The sequence below is a fragment of the Triturus cristatus genome, chromosome 3_1 (assembly GCF_964204655.1).
Source record: "Triturus cristatus chromosome 3_1, aTriCri1.1, whole genome shotgun sequence".
NCBI lineage: Eukaryota > Metazoa > Chordata > Amphibia > Caudata > Salamandridae > Triturus > Triturus cristatus.
In genome coordinates, this window is record NC_140583.1 from 816,677,799 (window position 1) to 816,697,994 (window position 20,196).

At 44.0% G+C, this 20,196-nt stretch overlaps 1 protein-coding gene across 1 annotated transcript in view; it reads left to right on the top strand.

Moving 5' to 3' along the window:
• Positions 1-470: 470 nt before the first annotated feature.
• Positions 471-20,196, top strand: part of LOC146861101 (lanosterol synthase-like) — a 182,984-nt gene continuing 163,258 nt past the window's right edge. Inside the window, exon 1 of the mRNA XM_085645160.1 lies at positions 471-596. Coding sequence (XP_085501286.1) covers positions 583-596 — 14 coding nt within the window. The 5' untranslated portion in view covers positions 471-582. The remainder of the gene's footprint in view (positions 597-20,196) is intronic.

A 20,196-nucleotide genomic window follows, 5' to 3' on the forward strand; every position in this document is an offset into this window, starting at 1 on the left:
TCCAATGGGTGTTGCGCGCCTGGTTGCTGCGTAGGCTGCCAAAAATTATTCTCAGGTAAAGTACCACTCAAGCCGCGCAGGTGCGTAGCCATGGGCTCGTCAGCCCCACCGGCTCAAGGGATAAAAATAAATGTATACATGGACTGTCGGCCTTTGCTCCCTCCTCTTCACTTAGCGCTCCTCGCCTCCAATTCCCCGCTGCAACACACCGACCCTAATTTATGGCATACTGAAATATATTTTTTAATTTCGCGCCTGGTCCCATCTCTTACATTCACAAACTTCAACTCAGCAGTATGCGTGCGTAGAGTTTAACCCCGCCCTCCAGCGCTCTGATTGGCTCCCTTATGACTCGGCTCATGTCTTTCCACAGTGAGGCGAGGTTCGGAAGACCGCTTTGAACCATGGGAAATGAAGTCTTCTATGTGGCTTCCCTGTGACTAGGCGCCTTGGTGACGACAGGCACGGACTACAGCTCCTTAGTCCATGCAGGCAGAGGCGGAGAGTTCGCTTGGCTGTGTATAGAGCAAGAGCATCGATTCGAAACCAGCAGGTACATGCAAACAGAGGACAAGGAGAGTCATGAGTTCGGGGACGTGAGTACTGGATGAGGGCAGAATGGGTTTTCGTTAGATTGTTTTCCCTGTTGTACTCGTGCTGTGATCCTTACATAGAATGTCATGCCCTTTAATACACGGGCTCCCCCATCCTATATGAACAAGGATTTTGCTGCTGTCTTCTGTACAACGGTATTTAGAGGTGGGTGGGCGGGTCTCTGAAAGCTCGATCCGGATGCTAGGCTCTGTAGCATCTCGAGGTCCTCTTGGAACCTCGAGCCCAAAACAAGCCGAGCTTTCAGGGAACACCATGTGACTTAGTGGCTACAAAAGATGACCATGTAACATGGGAAAGAAGGTTGGAATCCCAGTCTCGGCTCTGTATCCTATAAATCCCAACAAATCCTTTTTTTTTTTTTAATTATAACATGTTCGATGTCTGTTGAGAAGAGCTAGTATATCATTCTGTAGGCAGGGGTTGCATTACGTGAAAATGACAAAAACATAATGTGAGTTGTGACTGTTACCCAGATGCTCATCTCCCCTTCCAAAAATTAAGGACAATTCATTAACTTTTTCTGTCAGAAAGAGCTAACCATCTAGTGGCTGAATTGCACAGCGTGAAACTGGAAAATCTGTGAATAATCCCTGTTTTCCTTCTTGACCAAATTGTGTTATCCTGGGCAGATACTTTGTTACCCAGCCACCTTTTTCTTTCTTATAACGTGTCAGAGCACCTTCAAATACGTGAGTTCAGGATGTGTGCTATACAAAAACCTGCCTCGTGTTTGTTTGAATTCATTATGATGTTGCTCTTTGTATAGTAATAAAGTAGTCCAAATGTAGGGTTCACATGACAAATGACTTGCCTCTTACCTCATCAATAACATTGTCATCACGACAGGGGCAGGAATGTTCTTTGTTTCTGTTTAAAAACTATCCCTTTTAATAAATACTTTTTGATGCAGAGATACAATCTGATATAACAATGTGAAACACTTTTGTGTGTTAAAGAAATATGCTTTTTTGAATTTTGAAGATACCTTACTGTATTTTAGCTCGATGTTTTTTGCATGATTTGTATGCCATATATTTTGAAGGCGCGGCTTCTGCACAGGCTCTTTGAGCAAGAGCCAACCTTGGCTCAGCTCTCCCTGTTAATTTGTTGGCTCACACCGCACTAATTATATTGTTATGTTAATATATCGGTTACTAGCCATGGGGCGTAGAGGTGAAGCGGTTACTAGCCATGGGACGTAGAGGTGGAGCGGGTCCACAGTAACAAAGTACTGAGCCTAGTGAAATAATGAAGGTACCTTGTGGGGATCTCCCTCCGAACGGATCGCGGACGGAGATGCAGACGAAACTCAAACTCGGTCAAATACTCACCGCAATAGAAGACTCAAGACAGGACTTGCGTACCAGGGTGGACGTAGTGGTGCTTGAGATTACTTGAGGATCAGCGGAAATTGACGGGACAGGTTGCTCATACTGAACACGAGATAACGGAAATCTGCCTGTCCAAAAAGAAATTAGAGAATAAGGTCCGCTTTCTCTCCACCAAGGTCCAGGTGCTGGAGTCCCAGGTGGAAGATTCCGAGGAGTGCTCGCACCGAAATAACCTTAGCATAGTGGGCTTACCCAAACTGGCGGAAAGTGAAGTTCTTTGAGACCTGGCTGTCACAGGTGCATCATACCAAAAATTACTGTGGGTCTAAAAGTTCTGTGTGAAAACCTGATATATTCAATTGAGTGAAAACCATCTGGGGTTTACCCAAAAAGGTTGAGTTCCCATCACCCACCAAGGTGGCTATTCATCATCTGGGAACTCTGAACTTAACCATAAAAACCAACCACTTAGGTGATTATGGTGGTTATATGGTAGTCCCAGTCGTGGGTGCCAAAGATGGGGTGATGATTTTCAGTGCCAAGAATATAAAAGGAAAAAGTGCTATTAAAAATGGCTATCAAAACACAAACAATTTTATTCTGGTGCTGTCTTGATGCCACTTTAAAAACAGTGCGAGGACAGCTTAACAAATAACTGTCAGAATGTTGGTCTGTTGGTCTACATGTTTCGGCTGCTGGACTAGGGAGTCCAAGCTCTCATCAGGACCATATTGCGCTACTGCAAAAACGTGTAAAAAAAGGAAACTTATATACACTAAAGATTGGGATGAATACCCAATACAACCTGATTTATCAAGTATGTTTCCCAAGGGTTTTTGAGGGAAAGAAACCTGGTTACAAAGGAGAAAAGAAAATCTACTCATTTATAAACAATATCAGTATTAATCACAGAACAAGGCTAGATATGATGTACTAGCGGCCGTTGACACAATACTACTTGATGTATTGTTTAAACACAGTGATAATCATATCAATAAACAGCTTGTGCACTTACCCGTCAGTTTTCGGGTACGTACCTCGCCTCGCCTGGCATCCGCTCAGGACGTGAGGCACCGCTCTATGAGGAAGAGAGTATCAAAAAGTAAAATAGCCCCTAGGTAATTTATCCTGTTTAGTTAAAGTGGGGGGGAAGAAAAGACTTCCAAGTGGTGTCGTTTGAAATTGCAATTATGAAAGCATGGCAGAGTCAAACAATCTAGAGAGGTCTTAAAAAGACGATTTAGAAATATATATGTGTGCGCTGATGTATTCAGAATTCACTGAGCCTTTTGCAAAGGATTGAAAGTGGGTCTATCATTCACAAGCATGTAATGCAAAACCGCGTTCAGCCCCAGATCGGTGCGTCTGGGGTGCACGATGATTCGGAAGACCCGTAGTGGAGGGGGCTCAAGCTACGTCTATATAAGAGTGAAAGTGCGTGCAGCATGGCGTCTAGGGCACGCGCCTAACCCGAAACTCATATACACAGCACAAATAAAATTAAACAACAAAAGTAGAGTATGGGACTCACCTCTCCGTCGGTACCCCGCTCTGGCAACTGAGCTGGAAGGGGAGGTGGCGAACCGACCGGGGGAGTTTCCTTATAAGCACCAATGAGCGTCTAGCATTGCTGGTTGCTACGGGGCGCTCAAAGGTACGAAATGCCTCGTGTGTTGTTTCCTCGTCGGGAAACCTGGGAAATGTAGTATATTATGTGGTTTCTGTAATCAACAGAGTACGGAAAGAATTTAGGCGACATGTTGGAATGTCTGCCAGTGAGGTCCGGCCATAGTGACTATTCCTAATGAACTAGTACGCGATAAAGCACCGTCCATGTGAAGGGCCCTAAATATATTATTGCTCGTTCTGAAACGTGTATCTTCGTGTTGTCATAATATCAACCCTGGATGTAATATTTGTGTGATATCACATATTCCTCGAAACTAGAGATATAAAATGCCATGTGTGGTATTAAGAGATTTTGGAAAAAAACGGGAATAGAACACCCCTTTTGAAGATGTTGCCGACATAGTAGGATCTATAGTAATAATAGACACAGGTGCATACCAAGACAAGATGCACACAGATGGAGACAAATCAGGCGCGTATTTGCCTGGTTATTGTGCAGTGCTCACCTGACTTTGCCTATCACTATGGTTGGGACTCCACGAGGAACTCTGGCCAGGGATCAGGTGAGCATCCATGAGGCATTTACCTCTCACTGTCCAGCTCTCTATGACCCTCCGTATGTGGACTGTCACAATGCAATACTCTCTTTCCTTGACTCTGTGACCCTCCCAGAGCTGTCTCCGATGGACAGAGACAAGCTAAATACTCCTCTTACTTTGCCGGAGGTTAAAGCAGCCATTCGTGAAACAGTGACAAATAAAACCCTGGGACTCGATGGGCTCCTGAGAGGATTTTAGCAAGCACCTCTAATTGTCCTACATGGTTGTAGTGTTGCCGTAAGTTCTTAAAAGTTTGACTGGTTGCATAAGTTGATAAGAACCACAACTTAATTCGTTTTTGTACAGTTACACTCTGACCCCGTTCCAGTGATAGATACACACATAGGTCAATGTACATTGTGCATGTGTAACATTGAATGATATTGTTATAAAAATTTTATAAAATGGGTAAAGAATAAGCAAAACGAGAAGTGGCCTTAAGCGAAAGCTCTAACACTAGCTTCAGATTGAATTGAAAACTTCTAAACCAGTAAAAACAAAGTAATAATAATAATGATATAGCGCTTCCTACCCCAATGTGGGGTGCCATCTTTGTTTCCATCCTATATGCGAAGTGTTTCTTTGTCATGCTTGATGAACGCTAAGGTGCGGTAACTTTGTTATGGGATGCAGTACTTAGCAGTGTGATTAGGGAAGAAGTTTGAGAGCTACTTCATGATGCAGAGATACAATCTAATAACACTTGTGTGTTAAATATGATTTTTAAAGATACAGTGTTCTAACAGGATGTTTGTTGCATGATTTTCATGCCAAATATTTTCAGAGCATGGCTTGTGCACAGGCTCTTAAAGCCAGGACTGACCTTGGCTCGGATCTCCCTGTTAAATTGGTGGCTCGCCCACCTCTAATTATTTTGTAACATTTATGAAGCACTTACTACTTCAATGTGGGTAGCTAAAGTGCTTGTCTAAGTGCGTAGCATGTTACACTGTGTAAGGTGTGTGGTTGGAAGAGTGTCATCTTTGTTCTGATCTTATTTGCAAAGTGTTTCCTTTCCATGCATGATGACCACTGAGATGCGGTAATCATGTTATAGGCTACAGTGCTTAGCAGTGTGATTGAGGAAGAAGTCTGAGAGAAAGGCGTGCGATTTATGTTTTTATGTAAGTTGGCAGGTTTGATTAGCTGTACAGATCCCATATGGCTTTTCTTATGGTAACAATACATACCCCAGCATTCAGAATAGGGGCAGAAAGGTCAGCCCACTTCATTCATTGGCTGTCTTACACTGAGTGAAGGCTTTTTCCTGCTCACATATGCACAGTTATCTGAAAAGAAGTGCACTTCACTGCCCAGACTGGCATGCCTGGGCTTATAGGCCACTCCTTTATTTTAATATTTTTTATATATTTGATTTTGACATATATTTGAAAAGAAACACATAAATAAACATTCTTTCCAAGGCCTGGCATATTGGCTTTGCCAATGCTTATTATTTCATGTTTTCTTAATAAATATTTTTGTCTTTTAAAGAACCACAGAAACCAGCTTCATTACAAGACAATTGATCAGCATCTTCCTCAAGTTGTGATACCCACACCCCACCAAGACAGTCCGTCCCTCCTTCAGTTTGTCATGTCTAAATGAATCCTCCCCCCAATGAACCCAGTTTCTCAACATTCTTGTTCGAACAGCCTCTTGCATGATCTATATTTCTGCGCAAAAACACAATAATCCATTGCTTTCATCCATTTTGCTCTCCAGTTTTTCACAATGTCCGTCCTAGCAATAAGATAACCCAACCAAGATCTTTTCATACCAGTAGCCATTCCATTCTTCATCTATATCTAACAGGCTAATTTCGGAGATATCTCATCTTGTCTACCCAAAACCATATATATACTTGCGTAGGGAGGTATGAATTTACAATGTGAATGTATTTTTATATATTTTGAAAATGCCACCAGATAGCTTTAAAAGACGTATGTTCTTCCTTTTTTTTAACTAATATCATTTACTAAATTGTATTTTAAAACTTATCAAATGTACAAATGAACTTTCCACCTTGGCTCAGGGATTACTGTGTTGCTGCTAATATTTATTAACAAAACGATCAATCTTTTGTATATTGTCCCTGGATGGAATGTATATATTTACCTTTTTCATTGTTTTTATGATAACTCGTATCTCTTATTTTTGTCTTGTATGAATGAAGTTGCTTTTTTGATACTTGTTATCGAAATAAAGCTATTTGACTGACTGATATATATACTATCACCACGTTCCACCAGACTCATGCTATCCCAGTGCAGATCCAAATAACCTAAAGACTATCTTCCTAGCCCTCCCGTAATGTAAACACCATGGGGCCCCAATAAATGAACATTTTCTAAAAGCTGCTTGGGGGAGGGGTTAGTAATACCAGAAATTTAAGTTGTATGAGATGTAAGTGCCTCGGCTTTGCAAGCTCATGAAGAGTGATCCTAGCAGCACTCCACTTCCCGCCTTCAAGGGCCTCTGTCTTTCTCTCGACGTGGATGCAAGGTACTAAATCTGTCCGGTGCATTAGTAGTGAGGGAAAGGTATATACAACATATTGGCTCCAATCTAATCTTGACCTCCAGTGGGTTGACCTCCGGAAAAGAAGAGAGTTCAACTTTGTATTGGTTCAAGGCCTGTCTCAGTTGTAGAACGCTTCCTGCTTGCTACTTGATGTAATAACGTACTTTGCCATTACGGGTCGCTAGTAATCTTGTTTTGCCAACCAATCCAAATTAGGGATTTGTACCAGCAATTTAGCAAAGCTATTGTGGGACCCTGCCAAGTGTCCAGCCACTTGACCCCATGGATGTATTTCAGAGCTCCGACCCCTCAAACAGTTAATCTCAAATTGATGGGTCATCCCTCTCACAAAATTACAGATTTTTGATGGGGAGCTGTGAAGCCGAATAATCTGGCTTTATGTCTGCCATACTGAATCCTCCCTCGAACGTGAGCTGACTACACCTTTCCCATGAGATCCTGCGAGACCTACCTCCCCGTATGAACCTTTGGGACATGCTCCTGATTATGCTAAAGAAGTTTGTCTGGGACCTGACAAGAGGAGTTCTGTACTTTTAAATAGCATTCTCATGGCCTATTTTATTGAGGGGAAGGGAATCGTATACATGAAGGTCTCTCAATATTTAGTCAATTAACCGGGCTATGTTGAGCTCCTAGTTCACGTAGGACATACTGTGAAATGGACTCCCAAATATTTTAAACTGTCTTAATCTGTGTAAGGGAGTGGCCGAAATCCCAAACGAGTCTGCCCTTCTCACCGGAAATCTTGACCAGGAGCCTCTCCTTATATGTCTAATATTGTACTTACTCAGTCTCCAGTTTATCGATTGTAGTGGTGGAAGAGCAGTATATCACCTGGATACAATACTATCCTATCCTCAGTCCCATCAGCCCACTCAAAACCCCCATACTAAGCTGTCCTTGCGGATCCACATTGCCAATTGCTCAATTTCTAACACTAGAGCGATGGCAAAAACAGGCCGCCTTATCGTGTGCCTTGTTCAATTAGGGATGGTGAAGATATGGTTCCATTGGTTCTCACTATTTTCCAAGGTTCCTGCTGTAGTATCTGCACAAAGGCCAGAAAGGAAGGGCCAAAGTTAATTTCAGATAGAATTCGACATAGGAAATACCCCGGTCATAAGCTTTTTTAAATCACCGGCCCATGTGCATTGCTGCTCATTGAATTCATGCTCTCCGACTAGGATGGCCTGTACCCTTCATATACAAATTTGGGCACTTGGCAAAAAGCCAGTTTGGTCTCTATGCTCTGCTGTTGTGATAACCCTTGCAAGTCTGGTGGTCAAAACTTTTGCCAGTACTTTCATTTCAATATTAATGCGGGAGATAGGTCAATAAGACTTGCACCAATCTGGGAATTGACACAGTATAAAAATGACTATTATTCTAGCCTCTCTGGGATTTGGAGTGATTTGCTCACTTTTGGAGGCTTGTTAGTGAGGGTTAACGGATTCTGTGCCAACAAAGGGTCCTGCTTCTTGAAGAATTCTTTCGGAAACCCATTGGATTCCAGTGTTTTCGTCATTTCCCAGTTAGTCTTTGAGAGTATTGGGCCAGGCAACTCACATGCCAATGGTGCTCACACTCCCTCACAGTTGGAGAGCTTTCTGTTAGAGTTGGAGATAATAGTTGGTAAAGGTCCCTGCGATGCCAGTGGCATCCTGCCCTGTATTTCCACTGCCCTCTCTAATTTCGTCACATCTCTAGTAGATGCATCAGTAGCGGCTGATATGGGTCAGTAGTGGTGAGGCGGAGGGGCAGGGATTAAGAAAAAAGAACAATTTATGTACTTGCTGGCCGTCGCTTCTCCACTGTCCTTTTCAGTCGACTCAGGAAGCAGACTCCCTAGCCAATCACAACGCTGCTGTGGCCAGCATGACAGCAGTGTCTTGATTGGCCTGAGCCCTGTGGTTCGGTTCTCAGACAAGCAGTCGGAGTCTGTGCATGTTCTCCACCCAGGCGGTGCAATATAGCCTGGTGGATAACATAAGTGCGCATGACTGTTCATGCTCACTTAGAAAGTGCTCACCACTCGTCCCCCTGCTTTGTGGGCAGCCCCACCCCGCACCTTCAGAGCCTTCTGAAAAATAAAATGCTAATAACATTTTTGCTGTGCGGCGATGCTCTTACGCCGCAGTGTAGGAACCGCCCCTGAGAAGCATCCCTACTGCTGAGCAGTACAGGGGCTTCCGTCTCGTAGACCCTATATCTGAAGGCAATCAAAGCCCTCGGTGACCAACTTTCTGAGCTCATTTGTTGCCTGGTCCAACTTACTCAGTGTGGCAGCATTTTAGTCTGGGGAAGGGGTCTCCAACAGGTTGATCACAACTACCAGTAGCTCTTGGGTTACTTCAAAGAAGCTCGCACATGATCATTCCTTTAAAACACAGTACACTGCTTTCTGTGTGGCTTGGATAGCTGAAATTGCAAGACCATGCAGTCCACACTCTTCTGAAAAATTCTTGCTTTGTTCTTTTCTTTCTCTTTTCGTTCTTTTGCTACTTCGTTTCCTTCTCTCGCTGCTTTGTTTCTTTTTCTCCTTTCCCTCCATCCATCTTTCTGTGTTTGTTTTGTTTTTTTGCTTCCATTCACTCTCCATTTTTTGTGTTCTGGTTCCTCCCCACTTTCTCTCCTTTCAGCTTTCATTTTCAACTTCTTTCAGTTTCTCTTACTTGTCTCCTTTATTTTTTCTTCTTGTCTATTGTTTTAACTTTCTTGTTGCCTTTCTTTCACATTTTCTTTCCTTTACTGCTTTATTCTATTTCTCTCCCTTTTCTTTCCTTGTTACATCCTTTTTTCTTTCCCTCTTCGATTCCTTTCTCCTTTTTCTCCTTCTACTCCTTTTATGTTTTTCTCTTTCACTTTCTGTTTTTCTTTCTTGCTCTTCTTTTTTTCCTATCTCTTTCCTTCCTGACTTGTACTGCACTTGTTATGTTATCTTAAAAATATTCATAGAGCGCACGTAGACCATGCGGTTTCTTGGCGCTAGATATAAGGGGTAGCCTGCTGCTGGTTGGATCATTCATATGCCTGGGAGAACTACCAAGTTTTTAAAAGTCTCCTGAAATGAAGGTAACTTACAGAAGATCTGATGTTAGAGGGAAGAGGATTTAAAAAATGAGGGGCCAAGAACGTAAATCGTGATCCACCTAGTCTCTTCCGTTTGAAGGTAGGGATAGCCAGGAGGTGATGATGGGATGACCTCAAGTTCCAGGCGAGGGCTCTCCTTTTCTCTTTCCTTCGCTCTGAGTTGCACTTTCCATGTTCAGTGTTATCTTTTTGTACCTCTTTCTTCTTCTCCTTTCTCTTCATTTTCTCCTTAATGTCTTCTTTCTCATTTACAGTGCTGAAAGAGCCTGCTAAAGACAAGTACAGAGAAGCATAATGATCTGACAACAAAGGGGCTCTCATCACAGAACCTCATCCTGTCAGTCACTTGTATACCTGCCCCACACCCCCTCCCTACCTCACATTTTCCCCAACTATAGAAGGTTACAGCAAAACCCCATAGTCCACCTAGATTACTTTGTTTCTTAAGCATTGTCCGAGCCCCTCTCGCCTAAGTTACGTTACGGACTCTTCTAGGTCCTCAGCAACTGGGTAGTTCTCCTTTGGCTTTCCATCACAAAGTCATTGGAAGAGGCCCAGCATCTGGAACCTAGAGGGAAGAGCGGCATGTGCCACCTCCCTCTCCAGATGTGACACCAATAGTTTCCATTTTGCCTCAAACAGCATGTGAGTCCCGTGCATATTGCTTACCAGCCCTTCCATTGCCAGAATCGCCCACAATCTTTGGTACCACTGCATTAGCACTGGGCATACAGACGATTTCCAGTTGTGCGCTATCCTCAGTTGTGCAGCCCCTAATCATTGGAGGCACTTGTACCAGTCCCTAGTGAGACAAGCCAAGTGAAGAGGGTTAAGTACTCGGGGCATCACCACTGGTGTAGACGGTATCAGGAAGGATTTAATGTTTTGGAGCAATCTGCCCACCTTCTTCCAGAAGGGATGGATTTTCTGGCATTCCCACTTAATATGGAGTGATGTTTCCAGAGCCCCACACCCTTTCCAACATCGTGGGGAGGCATTGGGGTACATGCGGTCTAGTTTGTGGGGGGCGTAATGCCATCCCTAACAGACTGTGTAGTGTATCGCCCCCTCTAATGTTGAGGTGGAGGATGCACGTATGTCCCTCTGGAATTTATCTCATCACTTGGGCTCTACCTGGTTAGCCAGGGCCTGTTCGCACTCTCTATTGTGTCGCCAAGTCTGCAGCATCTCATGCGCTATCCGTAGTCTATATAGTGTCACAATTGTGCCCTTGGTGCCAATCAATTTGGGGAACCAGTTATCAAAAAGGGTTTTGACTCTAGTGACTCCTGTTCACATAGCGGGCTAAGTAACCCAGTGTCTGATCTGTGTGTGCGTAATGCAACCTCTCTGAGTTGGGGACCTCATAAATTGTTTTGGATTGTTGAAAAGAGATAGGGTTCTGAGAATTGTTCATATCAGAAATCTTTTTACCGTCCTGTCTCTCCAGTTCCTAAAGGACTGGCCCTTAAGTACGGGAGTGAATGCTGGGTTAAAGTGCATGGGGGTATAGGGCCCGGGTAAGACGCCAGGCCTGCCTACATATCTATCCCATGCCCTGACAGATGTCGCATCAGGGGTGCTGATGAATGCATTAAGGGGTCTACAGCTTCTCTCCAATCACACTAGGTCCCACAACGTTCTGCGGACTATGGAATGGTCCACAAGTCGCCAGGTTTTTGTCGAGGCCAGAGTGGACTACTCCACCTTCACCTCAACTGTGCTGCTGGATAATCATGGAGAATGCTAGGTATAGAGATACCCCCAGCTTCCCTCGGCTGGGTCATTACTTTCCTAGGGAGTTGTGGGGCATTCCCTATCCATTTGAAATCCATCAGCTTCCGTTTGATTCTGTGATGGTAGGGCCAGTCAAGCCATATGAGAAGAGCTTGGAAAAGGTAGAGCAGGCAAGGCAAAATGTTAATGTTTATGGCATTAACTTTACCTAGCCAAGAGACCATCAAATTTCTCCTTGTTTGGAGGTCCTACAGAATGGTCGTAAATAAGGGGGTAATTGGCCTTAAAAAGGTTTGAGACATTCCTCTATGTTCCTTCCTTTCTCTCATTCACTCCCCTTTTCTCTTTTCCCTTCCTTTACTCCTTTTTTTCTTCATTGACTCTTGCTTCCTTTGTTTCCTCCTTCTTTCCCTCACATTTCCTGTTTCTCCCTCTAATTCCTGTTTTTCTTTCCCTTCTTCCTTTCTTCCTCTTCTTTCTCTCTTTTCCATTCTAGACTGCTTTATTTGCCTTCCATCTTTTCTTTCATGCCTTGTTTAAAGAGTACTTGGCTTCTGAAAGCAATCTCAATTAATTTGTGTGTGTTAGACCTGGCACCATTGGCGTAGGTCTCCCTTCCTTTATTGTCGTTTTTGTCTCTGCCATTCAGTGACACAGCGCGAATGCTCCTTATTATAAAATAAAATAACTGTTGAACCGTTGTAGTCCTGGTAGTACAAAGGAACATGTGAGGGAAGTCGAATTTGGTATGCTTCCGCTCCAAATATTAAAGTGCATCTGGTAGTAGTGATTATCTTTATATTCTGCGTGTGCAACTGCCACTTTTGGAAAGTAGGTATCTTTTTGTCTAAGTCTTTCTGTGTGTTTCCCTGGTATGTGTATTGTTCGTCTGGTTTAGAGGGCCAGGGCAGGCTGGGACTGACCTGGGTCGAATGGAGCAATCTGCTGTTGAAGTATGGGGAGGGGTGACCCCTCTGATCTGAACTGGACTGTGCCTGGCAAGGTGAATGATGGCTCCACCTCCCGCTGGGTGTCTGATGGTGGGCCCCCTCTTCCTGAAAGGGAGGATGCAGTCTCGTAAATAAAGTGATCCAAGTCGACACCAAACTGGTTCTGGCTGGGTCGAGTGATTTGTGACTTTCTCAAGAACAAAGACTTTGGGGGTATAAAGATCTGAGCTGAAACCCCTTCGTGGTGTGTAACTTCGGGATGCGAAGACGAACCTCTGGCCGTGGAAATGAGAGGAAAAGGACTTTGAAACTTTCATCCATCCACTGAAGCAACTACCCAAGGGCCTGAATTGAGCTTGCCTCCTGCAGAAGTCTCCGTGACATTAGACTTCATTCATCAGCAGCCCGGATTCCTATTGAGAGAAATCCTACTCACAGGTGAGGCCTCTGTCGAGAAATCCAAGGCCTCTGGATCTACTGTGGGGAACGCTGCTTTTGCTTGCCTACAGAAACTATTGCTATCGCCATTGTGGGCCGCTGCAGCTGAGGAGCTGCGCCGCTGAGTGCCCGCTTTTGCCTTGCCTACGGAAACTATTGCTATCGCCATTGTGGGCCGCTGCAGCTGAGGAGCTGCGCCGCTGAGTGCCCACATTTGCCTTGTCTATGGAAACTATTGCTATCGTCATTGTGGGCCGCTGCAGCTGAGGAGCTGTGCCACTGAGTGCCCTCATTTGCCTTGCCTACGGAAACTATTGCTATCGCCATTGTGGTCCGCTGCAGCTGAGGAGCTGTGCCGCTGAGTGCCCGCATTTGCTTTGTCTACGGAAACTATTGCTATCGCCATTGTGGGCTGCAGCAGCTGAGGAGCTGTGCCGCTGAGTGCCCGCATTTGCCTTGTCTACGGAAACTATTGCTATCGCCATTGTGGGCCGCTGCAGCCGAGGAGCTCTGCCGCTGAGTGCCTACCTTGGCCTTGCTACGAAAAACCTTGTTGTCGCTATTGTGGGCCACTGAGAAGCTGTGCCGCTGGGCACCCGCATTAGCCCTACTACGCGAATCAGTACCACCGCCACTGTGGGCCGCTGCAGCAGAGGAGCTGTGTCGCTGCAGGCCCGCATTGGCTTTGCTACGAGAGTCCTTACTATCATTGTTTTGGGCCGCCACCATCGAGAAGCTGTGCCGCTGAGTGCCCATCCTTACTTTGCCACAAGAATCATCGCTATCGCTATCGCTATCGTGGGCCGCTGCAGCTGAAGAGCTGTGCCGCTGAGTGCCCACGCTAGCCCCACATTCGGAGCCTTGTCAACTTCCACGTGGGCTGCTTTCACGCCCGTCCCAGGATTATCATGAGTGCACGCTGCGGATCGCCACCGCCCAGGAACTGTGGCCGCTGTGGGTCCGCATGCCATCCCGCACCTTCACTGAGGAGCTGTGCACCGTGCCCCTTTATATCCTAAGATCCTTGTACATTGTGCATCACCGGGTCGCATAGACTCCGGTCCCGAACCAAGTTTGTTCCACCCGCACGCACAAGTGCTTTCATCGCTCTTGAGACAAAACTGTAATTACGTGCATTGTGGTTCTTTAAGCATTCCTCAGTTTCGTGTTTAATCTATATAAAGATAACTGTTTTTTTATAACTGCTTGTGGTGTCTATTTTGTAGCGTCTTTCCTGCGTTATTGTGTATGGTCCTAAATGCTCCACACACTGCCTCTGAGATAGGCCTGTCTGCTCGTGCTACGTTACCACAGGATTGAGCAGGGGTTATCAAAGGGTGTAGCCCCCTTACTCTGACTTAGGAAGAAGGGTCACTATTCAACATCGGCGCCAGCCACTGTCAACTAGAGACCCCCATTTCTAACAGTGTGTCATTATTGTCTGACAGCTGTACAATGTGCCTGTCTCTGTCGAGATATGTTTACTTTTAGATATCTATAAAGTCTGCATTGGCCACTCAAAATGTACTATTGCTAGTGGTCCTTTGTGCCCTAACTTTCAAAGTGTCCTCTTATGTATTTGCATGCAAATGCGAGCAACATGTAAATGAAACACTGACCTCTATTGTATTCATAAACAAGGGTCAAAAGTGGTCCTTGAGGACCTCAGAAGTTAACATTGGTATAGAGCTCATGTTCATTAATGCTATTTGCTCACTGGAGCAGGACTGAGATACTCCAAGGGCAGTGTTTAAGTTACTTGGACATTATGTACCCTTATCTTGCACCTATATATTAGGCAGTAGCTCAGGGTGCTAACTAGAAGGAACTCTCTCTGCAGAAAAGGTTGGAGACCTCTCGACTCGGGAGGTATTTCCTTTTCAATAATTTGGCATTTCCCTCCAGGTCTAGCCTGGTCATTTCCGGTACCATCTCTTGACCCTGTAGATAAGCCTTTCCCCTCCATCCTAATACAGTTTTGTTAACCTCCCCCACCCCCCAACACCTCTTGTGCCGACACCAACCCTACATTGACTTCAAAGTAAGTTTGGTTTTGTTTCTTAGGAATGAGGCATATTCATCCTCCACTAACCATCAGGCGTTCATATACCAAATTTCTCATCTTTTCCTTTGTGGGTGTTCTAGACTCCGTTTTAAAGGGCAGGATCGGAAATGCCTCTTGGCAGGATATTGCATCCCATAAACATGGCAAAGATCCCTTTCTGGCATAAAAAATGAATCGGTGTTAAAATTACCTATGTGTACCTGAATAAACAAGCATTGGCATAGCCAATAGGTCTCGCTTTTGGTATTTTGGTTAGTTATCCGGTAGATATTCTTACATGCAGTAATATAAAGTTTTGCATGTCTAAAGATTAATAAGGTTTTGAAGGTGATATCTATTGTTTTTTTTGTTATCGCAAATACACGTAAAGCAAAACGTTTATATGTGTAGGCGTACATGTTTGTAAAGACATGAGGAAAGTGTAAAAAAACAAAACAAATAACAGCTGCTTATAGATTGAGCCTGCTGGGGCTTGTTTTGCGTGTTATTATGTGCATTTAAAAAAAACTGTTTTTTTTCCGTATAATAACCAAACAATGCATTCTGGGAGTTGTATTCTTAAGTTACATCGCTTGGTCCCCTTTACTGCTCCTCCCCGCTCAGCAGTGTTCACTCTGCCCACGTTATTTACGTGCGCGTGTACCGGGACACCATTTTTCAGCCTTAGGCTTCTCTGTTTGTTTCTGATGATTGCAAACATGCAGAGCACGCGCAGTAAGGCAAACCACAAGTGCCATGACGTATTCATTTGTGAAAGGAACGAAGATAGGCTGTTCATCAGTGCACTTCACTGCCCAGACTGGCATGCCTGGGCTTATAGGCCACTCCTTTATTTTAATATTTTTTATATATTTGATTTTGACATATATTTGAAAAGAAACACATAAATAAACATGCTTTCCAAGGCCTGGCATATTGGCTTTGCCAATGCTTATTATTTCATGTTTTCTTAATAAATATTTTTGTCTTTTAAAGAACCACACAAACCAGCTTCATTACAAGACAATTGATCAGCATCTTCCTCAAGTTGTGATACCCACACCCCACCAAGACAGTCCGTCCCTCCTTCAGTTTGTCATGTCTAAATGAATCCTCCCCCCAATGAACCCAGTTTCTCAACATTCTTGTTCGAACAGCCTCTTGCATGATCTATATTTCTGCGCAAAAACACAATAATCCATTGCTTTCATCCATTTTGCTCTCCAGTTTTTCACAATGTCCGTCCTAGCAATAAGATAACCCAACCAAGATCTTTTCATACCAGTAGCCATTCCATTCTTCATCTATATCTAACAGGCTAATTTCGGAGATATCTCATCTTGTCTACCCAAAACCATATATATACTTGCGTAGGGAGGTATGAATTTACAATGTGAATGTATTTTTATATATTTTGAAAATGCCACCAGATAGCTTTAAAAGACGTATGTTCTTCCTTTTTTTTAACTAATATCATTTACTAAATTGTATTTTAAAACTTATCAAATGTACAAATGAACTTTCCACCTTGGCTCAGGGATTACTGTGTTGCTGCTAATATTTATTAACAAAACGATCAATCTTTTGTATATTGTCCCTGGATGGAATGTATATATTTACCTTTTTCATTGTTTTTATGATAACTCGTATCTCTTATTCTTGTCTTGTATGAATGAAGTTGCTTTTTTGATACTTGTTATCGAAATAAAGCTATTTGACTGACTGATATATATACTATCACCACGTTCCACCAGACTCATGCTATCCCAGTGCAGATCCAAATAACCTAAAGACTATCTTCCTAGCCCTCCCGTAATGTAAACACCATGGGGCCTCAATAAATGAACATTTTCTAAAAGCTGCTTGGGGGAGGGGTTAGTAATACCAGAAATTTAAGTTGTATGAGATGTAAGTGCCTCGGCTTTGCAAGCTCATGAAGAGTGATCCTAGCAGCACTCCACTTCCCGCCTTCAAGGGCCTCTGTCTTTCTCTCGACGTGGATGCAAGGTACTAAATCTGTCCGGTGCATTAGTAGTGAGGGAAAGGTATATACAACATATTGGCTCCAATCTAATCTTGACCTCCAGTGGGTTGACCTCCGGAAAAGAAGAGAGTTCAACTTTGTATTGGTTCAAGGCCTGTCTCAGTTGTAGAACGCTTCCTGCTTGCTACTTGATGTAATAACGTACTTTGCCATTACGGGTCGCTAGTAATCTTGTTTTGCCAACCAATCCAAATTAGGGATTTGTACCAGCAATTTAGCAAAGCTATTGTGGGACCCTGCCAAGTGTCCAGCCACTTGACCCCATGGAAGTATTTCAGAGCTCCGACCCCTCAAACAGTTAATCTCAAATTGATGGGTCATCCCTCTCACAAAATTACAGATTTTTGATGGGGAGCTGTGAAGCCGAATAATCTGGCTTTATGTCTGCCATACTGAATCCTCCCTCGAACGTGAGCTGACTACACCTTTCCCATGAGATCCTGCGAGACCTACCTCCCCGTATGAACCTTTGGGACATGCTCCTGATTATGCTAAAGAAGTTTGTCTGGGACCTGACAAGAGGAGTTCTGTACTTTTAAATAGCATTCTCATGGCCTATTTTATTGAAGGGAAGGGAATCGTATACATGAAGGTCTCTCAATATTTAGTCAATTAACCGGGCTATGTTGAGCTCCTAGTTCACGTAGGACATACTGTGAAATGGACTCCCAAATATTTTAAACTGTCTTAATCTGTGTAAGGGAGTGGCCGAAATCCCAAACGAGTCTGCCCTTCTCACCGGAAATCTTGACCAGGAGCCTCTCCTTATATGTCTAATATTGTACTTACTCAGTCTCCAGTTTATCGATTGTAGTGGTGGAAGAGCAGTATATCACCTGGATACAATACTATCCTATCCTCAGTCCCATCAGCCCACTCAAAACCCCCATACTAAGCTGTCCTTGCGGATCCACATTGCCAATTGCTCAATTTCTAACACTAGAGCGATGGCAAAAACAGGCCGCCTTATCGTGTGCCTTGTTCAATTAGGGATGGTGAAGATATGGTTCCATTGGTTCTCACTATTTTCCAAGGTTCCTGCTGTAGTATCTGCACAAAGGCCAGAAAGGAAGGGCCAAAGTTAATTTCAGATAGAATTCGACATAGGAAATACCCCGGTCATAAGCTTTTTTAAATCACCGGCCCATGTGCATTGCTGCTCATTGAATTCATGCCCTCCGACTAGGATGGCCTGTACCCTTCATATACAAATTTGGGCACTTGGCAAAAAGCCAGTTTGGTCTCTATGCTCTGCTGTTGTGATAACCCTTGCAAGTCTGGTGGTCAAAACTTTTGCCAGTACTTTTATTTCAATATTAATGCGGGAGATAGGTCAATAAGACTTGCACCAATCTGGGAATTGACACAGTATAAAAATGACTATTATTCTAGCCTCTCTGGGATTTGGAGTGATTTGCTCACTTTTGGAGGCTTGTTAGTAAGGGTTAACGGATTCTGTGCCAACAAAGGGTCCTGCTTCTTGAAGAATTCTTTCGGAAACCCATTGGATTCCAGTGTTTTCGTCATTTCCCAGTTAGTCTTTGAGAGTATTGGGCCAGGCAACTCACATGCCAATGGTGCTCACACTCCCTCACAGTTGGAGAGCTTTCTGTTAGAGTTGGAGATAATAGTTGGTAAAGGTCCCTGCGATGCCAGTGGCATCCTGCCCTGTATTTCCACTGCCCTCTTTAATTTCGTCACATCTCTAGTAGATGCATCAGTAGCGGCTGATATGGGTCAGTAGTGGTGAGGCGGAGGGGCAGGGATTAAGAAAAAAGAAAAATGTATGTGCTTGCTGGCCGTCGCTTCTCCACTGTCCTTTTCAGTCGACTCAGGAAGCAGACTCCCTAGCCAATCACAACGCTGCTGTGGCCAGCATGACAGCAGTGTCTTGATTGGCCTGAGCCCTGTGGTTCGGTTCTCAGACAAGCAGTCGGAGTCTGTGCATGTTCTCCACCCAGGCGGTGCAATATAGCCTGGTGGATAACATAAGTGCGCATGACTGTTCATGCTCACTTAGAAAGTGCTCACCACTCGTCCCCCTGCTTTGTGGGCAGCCCCACCCCGCACCTTCAGAGCCTTCTGAAAAATAAAATGCTAATAACATTTTTCCTGTGCGGCGATGCTCTTACGCCGCAGTGTAGGAACCGCCCCTGAGAAGCATCCCTACTGCTGAGCAGTACAGGGGCTTCCGTCTCGTAGACCCTATATCTGAAGGCAATCAAAGCCCTCGGTGACCAACTTTCTGAGCTCATTTGTTGCCTGGTCCAACTTACTCAGTGTGGCAGCATTTTAGTCTGGGCAAGGGGTCTCCAACAGGTTGATCACAACTACCAGTAGCTCTTGGGTTACTTCAAAGAAGCTCGCACATGATCATTCCTTTAAAACACAGTACACTGCTTTCTGTGTGGCTTGGATAGCTGAAATTGCAAGACCATGCAGTCCACACTCTTCTGAAAAATTCTTGCTTTGTTCTTTTCTTTCTCTTTTCGTTCTTTTGCTACTTCGTTTCCTTCTCTCGCTGCTTTGTTTCTTTTTCTCCTTTCCCTCCATCCATCTTTCTGTGTTTGTTTTGTTTTTTTGCTTCCATTCACTCTCCATTTTTTGTGTTCTGGTTCCTCCCCACTTTCTCTCCTTTCAGCTTTCATTTTCAACTTCTTTCAGTTTCTCTTACTTGTCTCCTTTATTTTTTCTTCTTGTCTATTGTTTTAACTTTCTTGTTGCCTTTCTTTCACATTTTCTTTCCTTTACTGCTTTATTCTATTTCTCTCCCTTTTCCTTCCTTGTTACATCCTTTTTTCTTTCCCTCTTCGATTCCTTTCTCCTTTTTCTCCTTCTACTCCTTTCATGTTTTTCTCTTTCACTTTCTGTTTTTCTTTCTTGCTCTTCTTTTTTTCCTATCTCTTTCCTTCCTGACTTGTACTGCACTTGTTATGTTATCTTAAAAATATTCATAGAGCGCACGTAGACCATGCGGTTTCTTGGCGCTAGATATAAGGGGTAGCCTGCTGCTGGTTGGATCATTCATATGCCTGGGAGAACTACCAAGTTTTTAAAAGTCTCCTGAAATGAAGGTAACTTACAGAAGATCTGATGTTAGAGGGAAGAGGATTTAAAAAATGAGGGGCCAAGAACGTAAATCGTGATCCACCTAGTCTCTTCCGTTTGAAGGTAG